General features: G+C 37.5%; 1 protein-coding gene across 4 annotated transcripts in view; it reads right to left on the bottom strand.

The window, feature by feature from the left end:
- Positions 1-2,014: 2,014 nt before the first annotated feature.
- Positions 2,015-18,525, bottom strand: part of LOC128704101 (uncharacterized) — a 67,693-nt gene continuing 51,182 nt past the window's right edge. For 3 of the 4 annotated variants that reach the window (XM_053799128.2, XM_053799129.2, XM_053799127.2), the window contains exons 11-15: positions 16,885-17,057; positions 13,358-13,557; positions 12,702-12,743; positions 8,540-8,640; positions 2,015-4,191 (exon numbers count right to left, since the gene is read on the bottom strand). In XM_053799128.2, coding sequence (XP_053655103.1) covers positions 4,117-4,191; positions 8,540-8,640; positions 12,702-12,743; positions 13,358-13,557; positions 16,885-17,057 — 591 coding nt within the window. In that variant the 3' untranslated portion in view covers positions 2,015-4,116. Of the gene's footprint in view, positions 4,192-6,998; positions 7,175-8,539; positions 8,641-12,701; positions 12,744-13,357; positions 13,558-16,884; positions 17,058-18,525 lie in introns of those variants that run through there. The other variant, XM_053799130.2, reaches the window with a different exon arrangement.

Genomic DNA, 18,525 nt, shown 5'->3' with positions numbered 1-18,525 from the left:
AATGGGGAGAGTGGATAGCCACTAATGGCATTTTTGGTAGCTAATTTTTTATTTGTAACAGTAACTGTGTCCATTGTTGCAAAATCTACTGACCTAGTGGATTTATACATATGTGCTTCTAAACTGTTGTGTTCTGGGCACCTCTGCAAAAACAGTGATTGTGTATGAGTAGGCATATGATAGAGTGAATAGGGAAGCAATGTGGCAGATGTTGCAAGTATATGGAATAGGTGGTAAGTTACTAAATGCTGTAAAGAGTTTTTATGAAGTTAGTGGCTGTATAGTCCTTGTGGCTTAGTGCTTCTTTTTGATAATAATAATGAAGATAGTGAGGCTCAGGTTAGGGTGTGTAGAAGAGAGGGAGACTATTTCCTGGTAAAAGTAGGTCTTAGACAGGGAAGTGTAATGTCACCATGGTTGTTTAATATATTTATAGATGGGGTTGTATAAGAAGTAAATGCTAGGGTGTTCGGGAGAGGGGTGGGATTAAATTATGGGAAATAAAATACAAAATGGGAAGTGACAGTTACTTTTTGCTGATGATACTGTGATTATGGGAGATTCTAAAGAACAACTCGCTGTATAGCCCTTGCGGCTTAGCGCTTCTCTTTGATAATAATAAAGAACAATTGCAAAGGTTAGTGGACGAATTTGGGAGTGTGTGTAAAGGTAGAAAGTTGAAAGTGAACATAGAAAAGAGTAAGGTGATTTAAGTATCAAATGATTTAGATAAAGAAAAATTGGATATCAAATTGGGGAGTAGTATGGAAGTGGTGAATGTTTTCAGATATTTGGGAGTTGACGTGTCAGCGGATGGATTTATGAAGGATGAGGTTAATCATAGAATTGATGAAGGAAAAAAGGTGAGTGGTGCATTGAGGTATATGTGGAGGCAAAAAATGTTATCTATGGAGGCAAAGAAGGGAATGTATGAAAGTATAGTAGTACCAACACTCTTATATGGGTGTGAAGCTTGGGTTGTAAATGCTGCAGCGAGGAGGCGGTTGGAGGCAGTGGAGATGTCCTGTCTAAGGGCAATGTGTGATGTAAATATTATGCAGAAAATTCGGAGTTTGGAAAGTAGGAGAAGGTGTGGAGTTAATAAAAGTATTAGTCAGAGCGCTGAAGAGGGTTTGTTGAGGTGGTTTGGTCATTTAGAGAGAATGGATCAAAGTAGAATGACATGGAGAGCATATAAATCTGTAGGGGAAGGAAGGTGGGGTAGGGGTCGTCCTCGAAAAGGTTGGAGGGAGGGAGTAAAGGTGGTGTTGTGGGCGAGGGGTTTGGACTCCCAGCAAGTGTGCGTGAGCCTGTTAGATAGGAGTGAATGGAGACGAATGGTATTTGGGACCTGACGAGCTGTTGGAGTGTGAGCAGAGTAATATTTAGTGAAGGGATTCAGGAAAACCGGTTATTTTATATAACCGGACTTGAGTCCTGGAAATGGGAAGTACAGTGCCTGCACTCTAGAGGAGGAGTTTGAGATATTGGCAGTTTGGAGGGATATACAGTGGAACCTCAAAAATCGAACTGCTCCCAACTCAACCAATTATGTAAGTGTATTTTTGTAAGTGCTTTTATAAGTTTATTTTTGAGGATCTGAAATGGACTAATCTAATTTACATTATTCCTGATGGGAATAAATTCGTTTGGTAGCGACACTTGAACAGCCTTCTGGACCGAAGAAAGTTCTATATTTGAGGTTCCACTGTATTGTGTATTTTTATATGTATAGATGTACTTCTAAACTTGTATTCTGGGCACCTGTGCAAAAACAGTGATTATGTGTGAGGTGAAAGTGTTGAATGATGATGAAAGTATTTCTTTTTGGGGATTTTCTTTCTTTTTGGGTCACCCTGCCTCGGTGGGAGATGACCAACTTGGTTAAAAAAAAAAAAAATCTCTAGTCCATTACAATGGAGGGTTTACTGTAATTTTGTACATGTAGTTTCTAGCTTTACACTTAAAAGTTTATCCATATTTAAAAACATTTGTTTTTATAATGAAACAGAAATCAGGGTAACAATTTTATGTTTTTTTGGTTGAGTTACATAGTTGTGTATAAAAATGTATACATTAATTAATCTTTGGAAATATGCATTATGAAAAAGAAAATTATCAAAAATAAAGAGGTACCAGTTGGATTTTATGGATTCATGTCAAAGTACCAGCAATGTTAAAAAATAACCAACTCTTAAATTTAAATAAATAGGACCACAAAAATCCAAGGTGATAATTGATGTATCCTTGGGTAAACAACTAAAAAATGTCCAGATTAATATTGAACTTTATATGGCACTATTCTACCTGGAACAAAGACGAAGCCCCAGAATCCAAAACTGTTACCAGCATAGTAATTACATTCTCTTCTCCAATTTTTTTTTTTTTAGTAAAAACCAAGATGAAAAAAAATTGTAATTTTGAATTAAATGCAAATGATTAATATCAAAAATTTTTTCAGTACCTATCAGTCTACATTAGAATAATTTGTTTATGAAAAGGCACTTTAGGAAATTACCAATATATGTATCATGATTGTTTCCTTTAAATCTTCCTAATTTCTAATGCTCCTAAAATGCAGTAAAACAATTTAAGTAAACCTGAAGGTGATTCTTCATACTTTTACCTTCATTAGAAAATAATTTCAAAATTCAATATGTATATATATAATATTTGAAAACAAAATACTGTACTCACTTTCTAATAAAAACTGCATTGGGTCAAATATTAAGATGAAAAATATAAAACGAGTTGTATATCATTTATATATTAGTGCACTCACAAAATCTGCAATATAGTACCTAGTACTTCTTATAGTGGGATACCATAGTCTTTAATTAAAGGCTTTTTGATGTTAAAATTACTTAATACAGATCCTGAAAGCAACTATATCTTTAGGTAACTTGGTTAAACAATGTGCATTTCTCTAGTTAAACCATAACTAGATTACTATTCCTTTATGCTTCGGAAGAAATGCATACAGTATTTTATCTTTTAATCTGCTATCAGCATGTTCCTAATTGCAGTATCAAAATGGAAATACTTAAAACACCAATCGCTGTTCTATCCTTGTTTTTTCATGCTTCATATACAGTGTAACACTTACTTTTCCCCGTATTTTATTTTAAACTTAGTTTTTCCCTGTATATACATGTATTTTATTCTAAAAAATATAAATACAAAAGTTAAATTAAAACACTTTACTTTACAATGACTAATATTCTCAATAGCAAATTTATTTGTCTTCAAAATGTGACAATAGTACACATCTTATTTGAATGCATTGCTTTATTCTATCAATAAACTCATTCAAAAATGGCATACAAATTATATTTTTTTCTGATTTTGGCAATTTTTTATTAATAAGCTTTCTGACCAACTTTTTAGAAAGTGTTTATTCAATTTACATGTGCAGCAGTCACAAATATACACGAGACTCAAATGATAAAGAAAAAATACTTTGTCCATTTTTTAAATTCTGTAATTAAATTAAAAAGGGCCACATTTATGAATAACAAGTCACAATACCATGGCTGGAACAATTCACCCAAAACCTGCACTTATGAGAGGAACCTTATGATGACATTTCAGTCTGAACTAGACCATTACAATCTGACAATAGTTCAAGACAAACCAAAATGTAATCACAAGGTTTCTCTCCTAAGTGCAGGTTTTTGGTTAATTCTACATTTATCATTATAACAGATGTCTCATATAATGAAAGGAAGGCTGTAAAACTTAGAAGATGTGGTACAATATAAATATTACCCCTATAATACATTAAGAGGTACTTCAAGCACTGGCACTGTAATTAGTACGTAACTATACAATAAAGACGAAAAAATGAAATTACGTAAAGAAATAACAGTGTTTAGTATGATGGTATGCCATTACATTTAATCTTATTTTGTTTAAAATCCCTAGCATGATCCATGTAATATCTGTAACAATTATTAAAAATTTCAGTGTTACTGTGAAACAGGACAAAACAGAAAAAGGAGAGAGAGAGAATGATTTAAGGGAACTGGCTCTAATATGTAAAATAAGAATACATCACTGTTTAAAGTAGTGCATGCACTAAACAGAAAAAAAAATATTTTGTTAATGTAGTTATCTTCAGTTGCTGAAATCTGAATCACCTTCAGTGTCATACCCAAAACCATACAAATCGAAGGGATTATGAAGGAAATCCTGAAAGAGAGAGAAAGTATTTTAGCTTAAAATTAGAGGCATGTACAGGAATGTGATTATATTAAAGCAACATATATCATTAGATAGTCCTGAAGGAAAACCTTTAAGCAATTGCAAGAATTTTTTCTTCCTCTTAGAATTATTTCATTTACAATGAAAGAATTACTCCCTCATCCAATAAAATTCAAATTTGAATGATTTAAGGTAACAAGAACCAAATTTTAGGAACAACTGGCATGTGTAGCTGCCCTATTACTTAAGTTATTAAACCCAATTTCAACATCCTGGAATGGCTTGCATAACTTCCAAACCTCTCAATGGCACAGTTTCAAATGTTCAAAAAAGTTGACTCCTAATTTGGTGATAGTGGAGAGTGCAAAACTTGGGTAGGTGTAAATCTTGCAATTTTGTGTAAAACTGTGACATTTTGATTACGTATTTTAACCACGATCAAAATATATGCATCTACCTCTGCTGAATGGTTTCAGTATTTAATGGCTTATGCATCTTATGGCCAGGATAGTACCTATTCAGTTTAGTTTGTGAGAGTGCAACTTTGGCTCAGGCAGTGTGTATCCCACAGGCAATGCTCCAAATTTTTTCCCCTCCTGCAAACTGAACTGTGTTAATTTAAAGTATTGTACAAAAATATGCCAAACAAAACCGTGTTAAATGACTGCCTACTGTAGTTGAAAATCGTGTTTAAAGTTGAAACCTTGAGGCCAACTTATCGCTGCACCAGCGATAGCTATACAGATGCACACAAATACTAGTTAAATGAATAAATGAAATCAAACATCAGTTGAAATCCAACACACTTTATTTACTGTACATAATGCATAGCATGGGTATCATGCCAAGATCAGATGATGGCTGGGTCTCCTCCATTGATTTGATATGATGCTGGCTGCCATTCATGAGCTTTAGCCTCTCAGTTTCCATCTGACAGGGTGGCTCTCTTGGCCCTCAAGATATCTTTGCCTATAAAGAATAGGCACTCAACTGCAGCACTGGATGGGATGGAGGTGTTGTACTTAACCCTTAAATGGTCCAAACGTATATATACGTTCACGCGCGTAGCGCCCCAAACGTATATATGTTTTCTTTGTCATTCAGAATGACTTCAAGAGTGTATCAGTCTGTAGTGGAAGGAAGGCGGGGTAGGGGTCGGCCTAGGAAAGGTTGGAGGGAGGGGGTAAAGGAGGTTTTGTGTGCGAGGGGCTTGGACTTCCAGCAGGCATGCATGAGCGTGTTTGATAGGAGTGAATGGAGACAAATGGTTTTTAATACTTGACGTGCTGTTGGAGTGTGAGCAAAGTAACATTTATGAAGGGATTCAGGGAAACCGGCAGGCCGGACTTGAGTCCTGGAGATGGGAGGTGCAGTGCCTGCACTCTGAAGGAGGGGTGTTAATGTTGCAGTTTAAAAACTGTAGTGTAGAGCACCCTTCTGGCAAGACAGTGATGGAGTGAATGATGGTGAAAGTTTTTCTTTTTCGGGCCACCCTGCCTTGGTGGGAATCGGCCAGTGTGATAATAAAAAAAAAAAAAAAAAAAATAATCATTCAACATTGCCACAATAAGCCTGAGTCACCTAGACATGAGAGAATTGGTGTGTGCACTCACTGTGTGCCATATTAAAATAATTGGGGATACCTGGGTACCATATGCTCTTTTTTCCTTTTAAAGGAAAATATTTTTTTTTCCTCAAAAAATTTGGGGCGCTACACGAGTGAACGTATATATACGTTTGGACAGTTTAAGGGTTAATGAATAGGTCAATCAAGACCTGCTCACCCTGGGGAGGCCATGGGTTCTGAGACTCCTGACCCTCAGCCTGAGTGGACCCTGCTTCAACCACAGCCACTGCAGACTCCTCAACAACACCCTCAGGCAGAACAAACGTCTCCCCTGTTCATAACAATAAGTGACAACTCACCCCGGTGATCGCTGACACTAAGACTATAACAACGCTGCTCAGATGCTGCTGCTGCTGTCATGTTGACAAGTCCTCGTTTACACGTAGTCAGCCAATAGCGTGTCTTACTGGCTGTTGGAGAAATGCCCACAACAGACAGGAACAAATGCGTGCGCCATTGAAAAGGCATTGCTTTCCAACTACCAACAACATATGAATTTTTTTTTAACAGACTCAAAGTTAGTGGAACTTTATTTAGCAGAAGCTAATTGGTCTGCTAACAATTTCTGGACAGCGGAAACGCTAATCCCCTAAAAAAACAGTTTGTCACGCTAATTAGCAGTTAGCAAAACTGTGCCCACCACTGCTTAATTGCCCCTTGCCATGTCTGGCTATTAACCCTTAAACTGTGTATGCCGTATGTTTGCCGTAGCATTTGTGTATGATGTACTAGTGATTTTTCTAGCCTTCAAATTTCTTGATTACAACAATTTTACATCTCAGATCATTTGTTTGGGTTGTCAGGTTGAAAAAAAAAATGCTAGCTCCTGGAGCAGCAGAGGGGACAAAGGTAAAATTGCCTCAATCAGCTATTCTCCCAGTGGCTGGCTGGAAAGTGCTGATTCATGAGACGGTGATTAACATAATTCTAATATGAAATGTAAACATGCCACATGGTGCACCCCCAGTAACCCTTACGCCACCAGCTGCTGCCCTGCGAACTCCAAATGTGGCACCAGCACAGCTGCCCTGCCAACACAACATGTGGCAGCAGTAGCAGCAACACCTTCACCACTTGTCCTGGCAGCACCATATGTGATATGGCAGAGCAGGATACAAGAATATAAAGGAGGAGCACTACAGTAGGCCTGATAAATTAGACACATGTGTAACTCTTGGGTATCTTTATTGAGGAAACGTTTCGCCACACAGTGGCTTCATCAGTCCATACAAAGGAGAATCTTGAAGAACAGGAGGAGAATGAGGTAATCAGTCCCTCAGCCTTGAGTTGATGTGGTCACTCCATCAAACTTGGATAGAATACGGCACAAGTGCGGAGAAGGAGCTTATAAACCGTAGGCAGGAGAGGTGCAGCAGTCATAGGTGGTGTCACATTTGTTCAATGTAGAAGTAGGTTGTGCCCAAGGATTAGGCAAGCGAAGAATTCCCAAGTATTAATATCCCAAGAAGTTGCTGTGTCTGACAGGATTGTAGATCAATGGTTCAGAGAACCGACATGTTGATAAATTAGACACGTGCAACTCTTGGGTATCTTTATTGAGGAAATGTTTCGCCACACAGTGGCTTCATCAGTCCATACAAAGGAGAATCTTGAAGAACAGGAGGAGAATGAGGTAATCAGTCCCTCAGCCTTGAGTCGATGTGGTCAGTTCATCAATCTTGAATAGAATACGGCACAAGTGCGGAGAAGGAGCTTATAAACCGTAGGCAGGAGAGGTGCAGCAGTCATAGGTGGTGTCACATTTGTTCAATGTAGAAGTAGGTCGTGCCCAAGGATTAGGCAAGCGAAGAATTCCCAAGTATTAAGATCCCAAGAAGTTGCAGTGCCTGACAGAACTGTAGATCAATGGTTCAGATTCTCCTTTGTATGGACTGATGAAGCCACTGTGTGGCAAAACATTTCCTCAATAAAGATACCGAAGAGTTGCACGTGTGTCTAATTTATCAACATGTTGATCTACAATCCTGTCAGACACTGCAACTTCTTGGGATCTTAATACTTGGGAATTCTTCGCTTGCCTAATCCTTGGGCACGACCTACTTCTACATTGAACAAATGTGACACCACCTATGACTGCTGCACCTCTCCTGCCTACGGTTTACATGCTCCTTCTCCGCACTTATGCCGTATTCTATTCAACTCTATTCGACTCAAGGCTGAGGGACTGATTACCTCATTCTCCTCCTGTTCAAGATTCTCCTTTGTATGGACTGATGAAGCCACTGTTTGGCGAAACATTTCCTCAATAAAGATACCCAAGAGTTGCACATGTGTCTAATTTATCAACATGTCGGTTCTCTGAACCATTGATCTACAATACAGTAGGCCTGTTGGCTCATACTGGGCAAGTCTTTTACAAATCCAGTAGAAAGCGTGCTTCCAATAATAGCAACCAAGGGGCAAGTGATCAATTTTAAGAAAAAGCTTTCACTAAGAATCTATAAAAAGGTCAATGAAAGAGGTGTTCCCAAAATTTTGTACACAATAAAGGGGTGGTGAACTAAGGGCTAAAAATTATACAAGTATATAAGTGGAAATACCTAACATAAAAAGTTAATATCTTTTTTTAATAATCCTCCTGAATTACACAAAGTATTTCATAAAAAAAAACCATGTTCAGTATCCTCCTGAAAGTAAGTATACTGTAATATCAAGAGCAAACAAAAAATTTTGTTTTGGATAACATACCAGATGATCGCCATAAAAGAGTGCATCTGGAAGACTGTGATCACTATCATAGCCATACATCCAGAAATCATCAAAGCTGCCATCAGAATACAAAGAGTCATCTGAAAAAATATGAGATATGATTGGAATAAGCCCGCAATCAGGTCCAATTGTCTTCCTTTTTTTTTTTTTTTTGTGCCTTGGTAGTCTTTTCATGTCTTACACAGTATGTAGATACACTGTCAAGGTTACAAACTTGCAATACAAAATTCATTCATTCTGACAATGTGAATACATCTATGATTAATGCTATGCAAATTTTATTATGGGCAGGCTTTAAGAGTTATATACCCAACAAACTGTGAAGGAAATGTCATTTGTAATTAATCTACAACATGTTGAAATGAAGGAGTATGATACACTGTGAATACACTGAGCAAACTTAATAAAATTGTGCACAAAATAGCAATATAAATATAAAATATATAAATATATTATTCCTAGGTAGTAGGTTGGTACACAGCAACCGCCCAGGGAGGTACTACCGTCCTGCCAAGTGAGTGTAAAACGGAAGCCTGTAATTGTTTTACATGATGATAGGATTGCTGGTGTCCTTTTTTCTGTCTCATAAACATGCAAGATTTCAGGTACATCTTGGTACTTCTACTTACACTTAGGTCACACTACACATACATGTACAAACATATATATACACACCCATCTGGGTTTTCTTCTATTTTCTTTCTAGTTCTTGTTTATTTCCTCTTACCTCCATGGGGAAGTGGAACAGAATTCTTCCTCCGTAAGCCATGTGTGTTGTAGGAGGCGACTAAAATGCCGGGAGCAAGGGGCTAGTAACCTTCTCCTGTATATATTACTAAATGTAAAAGGAGAAACTTTCGTTTTTCCTTTTGGGCCACCCAGTCTCGGTGGGATATGGCCGGTGTATTGAAAGAAAGAAAGGAGAAACTTTCGTTTTTCCTTTTGGGCCACCCCGCCTCAGTGGGATACGGCTGGTTGAAAGAAAGAAGAAATATATTATTTTTATATAGCCAGACTTGAGTCCTGGAAATGGTAAGTACAATGCCTGCACTTTAAAGGAGTGGGTTTGGGATAATGGCAGTTTGGAGGGATATGTTGTGTATCTTTATATGTATGTTTCTAAACTGTTGTGTTCTGAGCACCTCTGCAAAAACAGTGATTATGTATGAGTGAGGTGAAAGTGTTGTATGATGAAAGTATTTTCTTTTTGGGTCACCCTGCCTCGGTGGGAGACGGCCGACTTGTTGAAAAAAAAAAAAAAAAAAAAAAAAAATTATGGTTGTCTTTAGTTTTCTTGGTCTCCTTTGACAGAATGGAAGGTATATTACAGAAATAGAGGCGATTCTGAATGGTTTCTCAACTGGTGGGTCTATGCATTCACAAATATGCTGATAATATTTATACAATTATTACAATTATACAGTAGTCTGAATAACATTAAGTCATCTATTTTTTGTGAATAAAAATTCAAAATGAAAAGCAAGCATAATATAAGAGGGGCCTGGAGACATGACTAAGAAACAGAGAAAAATGTTATTTTAGTGCCAGGAATGTCTGCATTGTTTATCCTGGCCCCTATATTAAAATTGGCCTTTCTTGAATTTTGTGCAAAATTGGCCAAATTAGTAAATTCTGATTACTTTTTTGTCTAGTTGAAATAGGTAAATGGACAGTTTATTGTACTTAATCGATAGAATAAAAAGAGTACTAGTGAAATAGCTACAAGTTTGGTCAAGTGGAACAAAGGAATTGGCCAAAACTGGACTCAAATTGGGCAAAATCGCTGATGTATAAATATCACCGAGGCTGCTAACTTCACGAGCGTAATTCTGTAAGTTTTCCATCAAATTTCAAATTTTTGGTTTCATTACCTTCAGAAAAAGATTCTCTATCATTTCACAAGAAAAAATAATTTTATTTTAAATTCTTCGACACTACGAGCAAGTTGGGAGCAGGAGTCTCGACACTTGAATACTTAAAGTGCAGGCATTGTACTTCCCACTTCACCTTGCTCTTTCCTAGCTTCACTTAATTTCCTACTTCTAAATACTCTCCCAAAATCATAAACCAACCTTTGCAACTTCTCTTCATAATCTCACGAAAGTAGAGTCATCAGCAAAAAAACAATAGTGACAACTCCCATTTTGTATTAAATTCTGCATATTTTAATCCCACACCTCTCCCCAACACCTTAGAATTCACTTCTTTTACAACCCCATCTATAAATATGTTAAATAACCATGATGACATCAAGCATCCTAAGGCCTACTTTTACTGAAAAATAAATTCAATCTCTATACATATCCTAATCTGAGCCTCATTAAGCTCATAAAAACTCTTAAACTGCTTTCAGTAACCTACCACCTATTACATTCACTTGCAACATTTCTCACACTGCTCCTCTATCCACCCTATTATATGCCTTTTCTACATCCATATACGTGGGAATTACACAAGCTAACATTATCTTTGCTCAGTTATCTAAGTAAACATTTACAGTCGGGTGCTAGCTGTAGCTGGGCACAGATAACGCTTAACTTTTATTAATCCTTTCAGGGTTTCGACCGTACTAGTACAGCTTACGCACCAGGGTTTTTGACGTACTAGTACGCCTAAATTCTACCACCCTCAAATCGAGTGAGAGAAAGCTGGTAGGCCTACATATGAAAGAATGGGTCTATGTGGTCAGTGTGCACGGTATAAAAAAAATCCTGCAGCACATAATGCGTAATGAGAAAAAAAAACTTTGACCGTGTTTTTGGATTAAAACAGCGACTTTGCACTGTATTTTTGTATGGTATTTACTGTTGTATTCTAGTTTTCCTGGTCTCATTTCATGGAATGGAAGACATATTACAGAAATTGAGATGATTTTGACTGGTTTTACAAAGAAAAGTACCTTGAAATTGAGCTCAAAGTAGCAGAAATGTTTGATTTTTACCAAAGTTCAAAAGTAAACAAATCATGCTATGCGTCCAATACACGTCAACTGATGAGTCTAATATTCTTTCACAAGTGCGCTGATATTATTTATACTATTTCTACACTAATGCGGAATTATGCATAACAGTAAATCTTCTATTTTTTTGTGAGAATAAAAATTCAAAGTGGAAAGCAAAAGAATGTAAGAGGGGCCTGGGGACGTGACTAATGAACAGAGGAAATGTTATTTTAGTGCCAGGAATGTCTTTGTTTATTCTGGACCCTATTCGGAAACTGGCATCTTTTGAAATTTGTGTGAAATTGGCAAAATTGCTAAATTCTGACCACTGTATTGGATAGTTGAAATTGGTAAATGGGTGGTTTCTTTTACTCATTCGATAGAAAAAATGGAGTTCTAGCAAAATAGTTACGATTTTTGTCGACAAGTACACTGGAGTTGGCCGAAAATAGGGCTCAAATTGGGCAAAATTGCCGATGTGTAAACATCGTCGAGACCGTTAACTTCACGAGAGCATAATTCTGTAAGTTTTCCATCGAAATTCATACTTTTGGTGTCATTATGATCGGGAAAAGATTCTCTATCTTTCCATAAGAAAAATTTTTTTTTTTTTTTTTGAAATTTGGCCGACCCTGAGAACAAGTCTCTGAGAGGGCCTGTCGACCCTGAAAGGGTTAATGATAACATTAAGTAATGAACCTAGGTAGTAGGTTGGTAGACAGCAACCGCCCAGGGAGGTACTACCATCCTGCCAAGTGAGTGTAAAACAGAAGCCTGTGATGATAGGATTGCTGGTGTCATTTTTTTCGTCTCATATATATATGCAAGATTTCAGGTACGTCTTGCTACTTCTACTTACACTTAGGTCACACTACACATACATGTACAAGCATATATATACACACCCCTCTGGGTTTTCTTCTATTTTCTTTCCAGTTCTTGTTCTTGTTTATTTCCTCTTACCTCCATGGGGAAGTGGAACAGAATTCTTCCTCCGTAAGCCATGCGTATTGTAAGAGGCGACTAAAATGCCGGAAGCAAGGGGCTAGTAACCCCTTCTCCTGTATAAATTACTAAATTTAAAAAGAGAAACTTTCGTTTTTCTTTTTGGGCCACCCTGCCTTGGTGGGATATGGCCGGTTTGCTGAAAAAAAAAAAATGAAGTAATGAAGACTTACACACACAAATACAAATACATACCATCTCCATCATCTGCATAGTCGTCAAGAAATGAAAAACCAGCTGAAAAAAAAAATTATATACAAGATCAATGAACTCTTATCTACTGATAAATTTTCTTATCCTATTGTCCATTATTAACCATATTGAGGTATAATCAAGGTTATAAGTAAGGCAATCTAACACAACATTTAGCATTACTGGCAGTGTTATAACAAATTGTACACAAGTAAATTCTTATCTATATTTTCAATTATAAAGTAGTAATCCCATTACTAAATACTGCAGTCTCACACCCCTTGAGATAAAAGGTGAAGAATAGGCTGGAAACTCAACTTCTTTTCATCTCTGAACTAAAGAAAAGACTAACCCTTATGTCATTTATCCAGCCCAAGTCGCAGGATGTAATTGCATTAACTGTATATAAGGATGTGTAGAAGTACAAGACAGATCAATGAAAAAAATGCACTGGAAGTGTCAGAGATTCAAAAGGAAAAGAGAGGAAAGTTAAATACAAATTTGTTTGCCTTTAAAGAACTATGTCTACTTTTACAATCAACATACTAGTTGATGAAAGTTATTATACTTTGGTACAGCAGTCATAAGTGCCCTTAGCTAACATTTTATTACATGATATATTTAATTTTATTTTTTGCATCAAAAATAATTATACTTACATATGATATCAAATGTTATCTTTGTACTGTCATACTGGGCTTCCAAAAGTTCTTTGGGAGAGAGTAAATCAGCACGAACTTCAATTACTACTTTGCCTGATCTGCCCTCCATTATTTTATTGACAGTTGCAATGAAGCTCAAATTTAAATCTACATTTGGGCAGCGTATCCTCTTTATATTTGGACATCCTCGAAGAATACTGTAAAGAAAGTTTATCTTTTAAATACACTAACATTTAATTATTAAATGTTACAAAAAATTACAGATCAATTTAAAAGGGCACAAGGCAGCTTTATTAAATCAAAATGCTGTGGATTTGACTACCGATAAAAGATCATTTTGAAACAGAAGAGAACCCTTTCTGCATTAGGGACTATGGAGAATCAATACAGAATATTTTATGCCTATTTCCTAATACTGGCCTCTCTTATCCCCAATAATGGTTTACAGTCTCAGTTAAGCCCTTCTTCAATGCTACTCTCTAATTTTGGACTACATGTGGTGGTGCCCACACAGTCCAGTTGTCAACGGGAAACACCACAGTTTGGGAGGTGGGGAAAACCCAGGCCCCCCCCCCCCTCATGGTATGAGATGGAGAAAGGCTTCTTTCATCCTTTACAATGCAGCTTTCTGGTGTGGAACCATGAAGGCCCAGACCAAACTGTGCCATCAAGACAAGAAGAAAGTAGCTATCAAACAAGGCACAATCTAAGCTGTAATAACCATGATGCACACAGACTAGAAGTACGAGGGGAGGCTTTCATCTGACACCTAGAAAACATGTTAATAGGATCATTATACCAAATTTACATATTCATTACATAACCTGTAATTTTTAAAGAAATTCATCATCTTAAAATAACTCTATTTTCTGCACTTCAAAAGCCATTCTGCTTCGACTAGCCTTTGTTTTAATATCATGCTTGCCCAGTAAAATGAGAAAGTACAATGAGATGTTTAAGCAGTCAAAAAATTAATCACAAAATCAAATTACTGTGTCCCTCTAGTGTTGCAGAACTCTGGTGCTTCCTGCAAGACACCTGCTAGCCCACTTAGCAAACATAGTCTGGTTGATCTGACATACAGTCATCCAATTTCCTCTTAAAACCACTGAGCAATGTTTAGGGTACCTGCTAGTAACAGGTTGAATAGTTTTGGTCAATGGACAGTGACAGTTCTCTTATTATTGTGCACATACATATTCTGCTCCAGTACAGTACGTACTACTATAATCCCTAATTGCCTAAGGCACTAACTCATCCAATGCTTGCTGTTTTTTTCTACAAACATTACCATTGCTTCTAAATTTTGACAAGCTCTGACACCATAATAAGCAAGCACTGTATTAACCCCTTAAATGTCCAGACCCCCTTCCCCTTTCCTGATCTGAAGTGTCCAAAGGGTTCAAGAATGTTATGGAAAAAAAAATTATGAAATGGTAGAGAATCTTTTTCTGAAGGTAAAACAAAAAGTACAAAATCTGATGGAAAACTTATGAAATTACACTCCCGCAAATTTCGCTGTGTCAGCTATATTTATGCATCGGCAATTTTGCCCACTGAGTCCTATTTTAGGCCAGTTACACTGTTCTAGTCAACCAAATTCTTAATTATTTCATTAATATGGCTTCCACTTTACTGACTGAGAACAAGACACCACCCCATCAACTATTTCAACTGCTCAGTAAAGTGATCAGAAATTGGTAATAACATATCCTCTGTTCCCACAAATTCCATTTTGAATTTTTCACACAGAAAAATAGAGAATTTATACTTATGCATTATTGTAATAATTGTATAAATAATATCAGTGCATTCATGAATGCATATGATTTTTTTTACTCTGAAATATTGGCAAAAATCAAATATTTCTGCTACTTTGAGCTCAATTTCAAGCTACAGTGCACTTCCAGTCCAGAAACCAATCAAAATAATCTCTATTTCTGTAATACATCTTCCATTCTATCGAATGAGGCGAGGTTTGGTGCAGGTTTACTTAACAGCTCCCTCTTTCATTAAGTGAAGCATATCAGCTGCGCTCATTTCGGTTGGGAGGTTGGGGGTGGTGTAGAAGGTTAGAGACCCATTAAAGGCTTGACTTAGGTAACGGTTGCCTGTGGTTTCTTCGATTACTTCTTAGACTAGTACTTCGTCGTCGTCAGAGGGTTGTTCATAATGTTCTGATTCTATTTCGTCTTCTGTGACTGTGTTGAGAGGAGGCAGGGAGTGTTGGTCGGTTGTGGTCTGTTGGGCTGGTTGTGGGTGGTGAAAGGTGGCAGTCGATGGTGGTGTTGGTTCTGGAGTAGTCTTGGTCAGAGATACGAGTAGGACCAGGGATTGAGGTGAAGTTAACAATGTCTGGGATTAGCTTGAGGAGGTCTTGTGATGGTGGCGAGTCTGGAAAGTTGAAGTTTGGCATTTTGTTTAGGCGAAACAGTTCATTGATTGTTGTGTTGAATGAGCCAGGGTTTGCAGCATTAGTGAGGTGTGCATACCCCTAGTACTTATAAGTTCAATGATGTACAACTTAGCCATACAGATTGCGAAAAGGACTTGGGGGTTATGGTGAGCAGCAACCTTAAACCAAGACAGCAATGCCTAAGCGGATGTAATAAGGCAAATAGATTACTGGGATTTATATCAAGAAGTGTAAGCAACAGAAGTCCAGAGGTTATACTGCAGCTTTATACATCATTAGTAAGGCCTCACCTAGATTATGCAGCTCAATTCTGGTCTCCATATTACAGAATGGACATAAATTCGTTAGAAAACATTCAGCGTAGGATGACTAAATTAATACATAGCATTAGAAATCTTCCTTATGAAGAAAGATTGAAGACTCTTTAGTTACATTCACTTGTTAGACGAAAAATGAGGGGAGACCTGATCGAAGTGTATAAGTGGAAGATAGGTATTAATAAAGGGGATATTAATAAGGTCTTGAGGATATCTCTCCAAGAGAGAACCCGCATTAATGGATTTAAATTAGATAAGTTTAGATTTAGAAAGGACATAGGAAAGTATTGGTTTGGAAATAGGGTAGTTGATGAGTGGAACAGTCTACCTAGTTGGGTTACTGAGGCTAGGACTTAGGGTAGTTTCAAATTTAGGTTGGATAAGAGCTTATTTCTTGGGTAGCATTGAAAATTGGGTTGGGCAAATGTTTTGTTAGTGGGATGAATTGTAAAGGACCTGCCTAGTATGGGCCAACAGGCCTCCTGCCGTGTACCTCCTTTCTTATGTTCTTATAAAAACCATCTGAAAATACACTGCAAAGTCGCTATTTTACACCAAAAACACGATCGCAGTTTTTTCCCACTATGCACTGCCTGGGGCAGGATTTTCTTTTTTTATATGGTGCACACTTTCTCACATCTGGGCCCAAATTTACTGCTCACTGCTTATCTGAATGAGCTGAGCTCCTCCCCTAGTTTTACAGCATGGACAGACTTCAAATCCGTAAAATTACAGCATGGACACTTAAGGGGTTAAATCAGAAAAAGCACAAGAAGCAAACAAACACTTACTCCAGAAGAATCTCATTAGTAATATTCGCACAGTTCTGCAAGTGTACTGCCTCCAAGGCAGAACATTTTGCCAAACTTCTTAAAGATGAAGATGTTATAGCAAGCTGGTAGAAAATTACTGCCTTTAGTTTTTTTAAAACAGAGAAATCTGTCTCTCCACCTGCATTCTGCTTCTGAAATGTAGAAGATTTAAATTATTTTTTAAGGGATTTTCATCATAAAATCATCTGTAACTAGATAAATATAAAAGTTTCTCAATCACATAGCATTATCCTATCAATGTTTTAATACTAGACAGGAGCAATTACTGGCTGAACTACTGATTTTCCTTTGCTTATTCCAAATGAAAGGAACCACCCTATCTTGATAACTTTTGGTCATATAAAATAGAAAGCTCTTTAAAAAAGAATATTTAAAAAAGTACTCAGGTGATAACATCTCAGCATTTCATTTTTATTGGTTTGAAGGGGTGCATCAGCCCATGGCATCTGAGGGTTGAAGGGCACAGAGGCCAATTAATATTTGTGTGTATAAATGTAAATACTATGTATAAAGATGTTGTGTATCTTTATACGTATATGCTTCTAAACTGTTGTGTTCTGAGCACCTCTGCAAAAACAGAGATTATGTGTGAGTGAGGTGAAAGTGTTGAATGATAAAGTATTTTCTTTTTGGGTATTTTCTTTCTTTTTTTGGGTCACCCTGCCTCGGTGGGAGACTGAGTGTGGAAATTAGGAGAAGGTGTGGAGTTAATAAAAGTATTAGTCAGAGGGCTGAAGAGGGGTTGTTGAGGTGGTTTGGTCATTTAGAGAGAATGGATCAAAGTAGAATCACATGGAGAACGTATAAATCTGTAGAAGAAGGAAGACGGGATAGGGATCGTCCTTGAAAAGGTTGGAGGGAGGGGGTAAAGGAGGCTTTGTGGGCGAGGGGCTTGGACTTCCAGCAAGCATGCGTGAGCCTGTTAGTGTGAGGGAAAAGTTCAACAGATAGGAGTAGCGAGCGAGTATATGGTAACAATAGTTTGACTGCCGGCTACTTGTTAAGGGAGGGTAAGTCTAGCTCCCGCTATCCCCCCATTTTTCCCCCACCCCGAAAGTGATAGTTTGATTGCCGGCTGTTTGTTAGGGTAGGGCAAGCCTAGCTCCCGCTATCCCCCCCCCCTGAAAGGTGACGTGTGGGGCTCCGGTCAAACAGTAATCACTCGACTCACAGCTCCCAGCACTACTCTTGGAATGACAGATTGGGTCACCTGCCAACCAACAAGAAGTATTGAAGGAGACGGACTAACGTCCCGAGATGTCCCATGTTGGATCTACTTACCTGTTTATATGTATGCAGTCACAGGACATAACCCCTCATCATTGCAGTGGTAAAGAACCTGCTTTCCTGTCATCTGGACTGATTATTCACGGCTATAGACTCTGTGAAGAACGAGCCGTTGGGTTGTCACCAACACCTGTGATCCCCCCCTCACATCAGCAATGGCTACGATTTCAACAACATGCAGTGTCACCAACATCAGACACCCAAGTTGACTTGTACATATTAGCATTGAAGTTAAATATCATCTATATTTTTAATTTTTCATTTTTCTTTAAAGTAGGTTAAATATTTCATATTTAAGTATTTTATATTTTA

This window comes from Cherax quadricarinatus, chromosome 66 (assembly GCF_038502225.1).
Source record: "Cherax quadricarinatus isolate ZL_2023a chromosome 66, ASM3850222v1, whole genome shotgun sequence".
Taxonomy (NCBI): domain Eukaryota; kingdom Metazoa; phylum Arthropoda; class Malacostraca; order Decapoda; family Parastacidae; genus Cherax; species Cherax quadricarinatus.
This window is presented reverse-complemented; position numbering and strand designations above follow the sequence as displayed.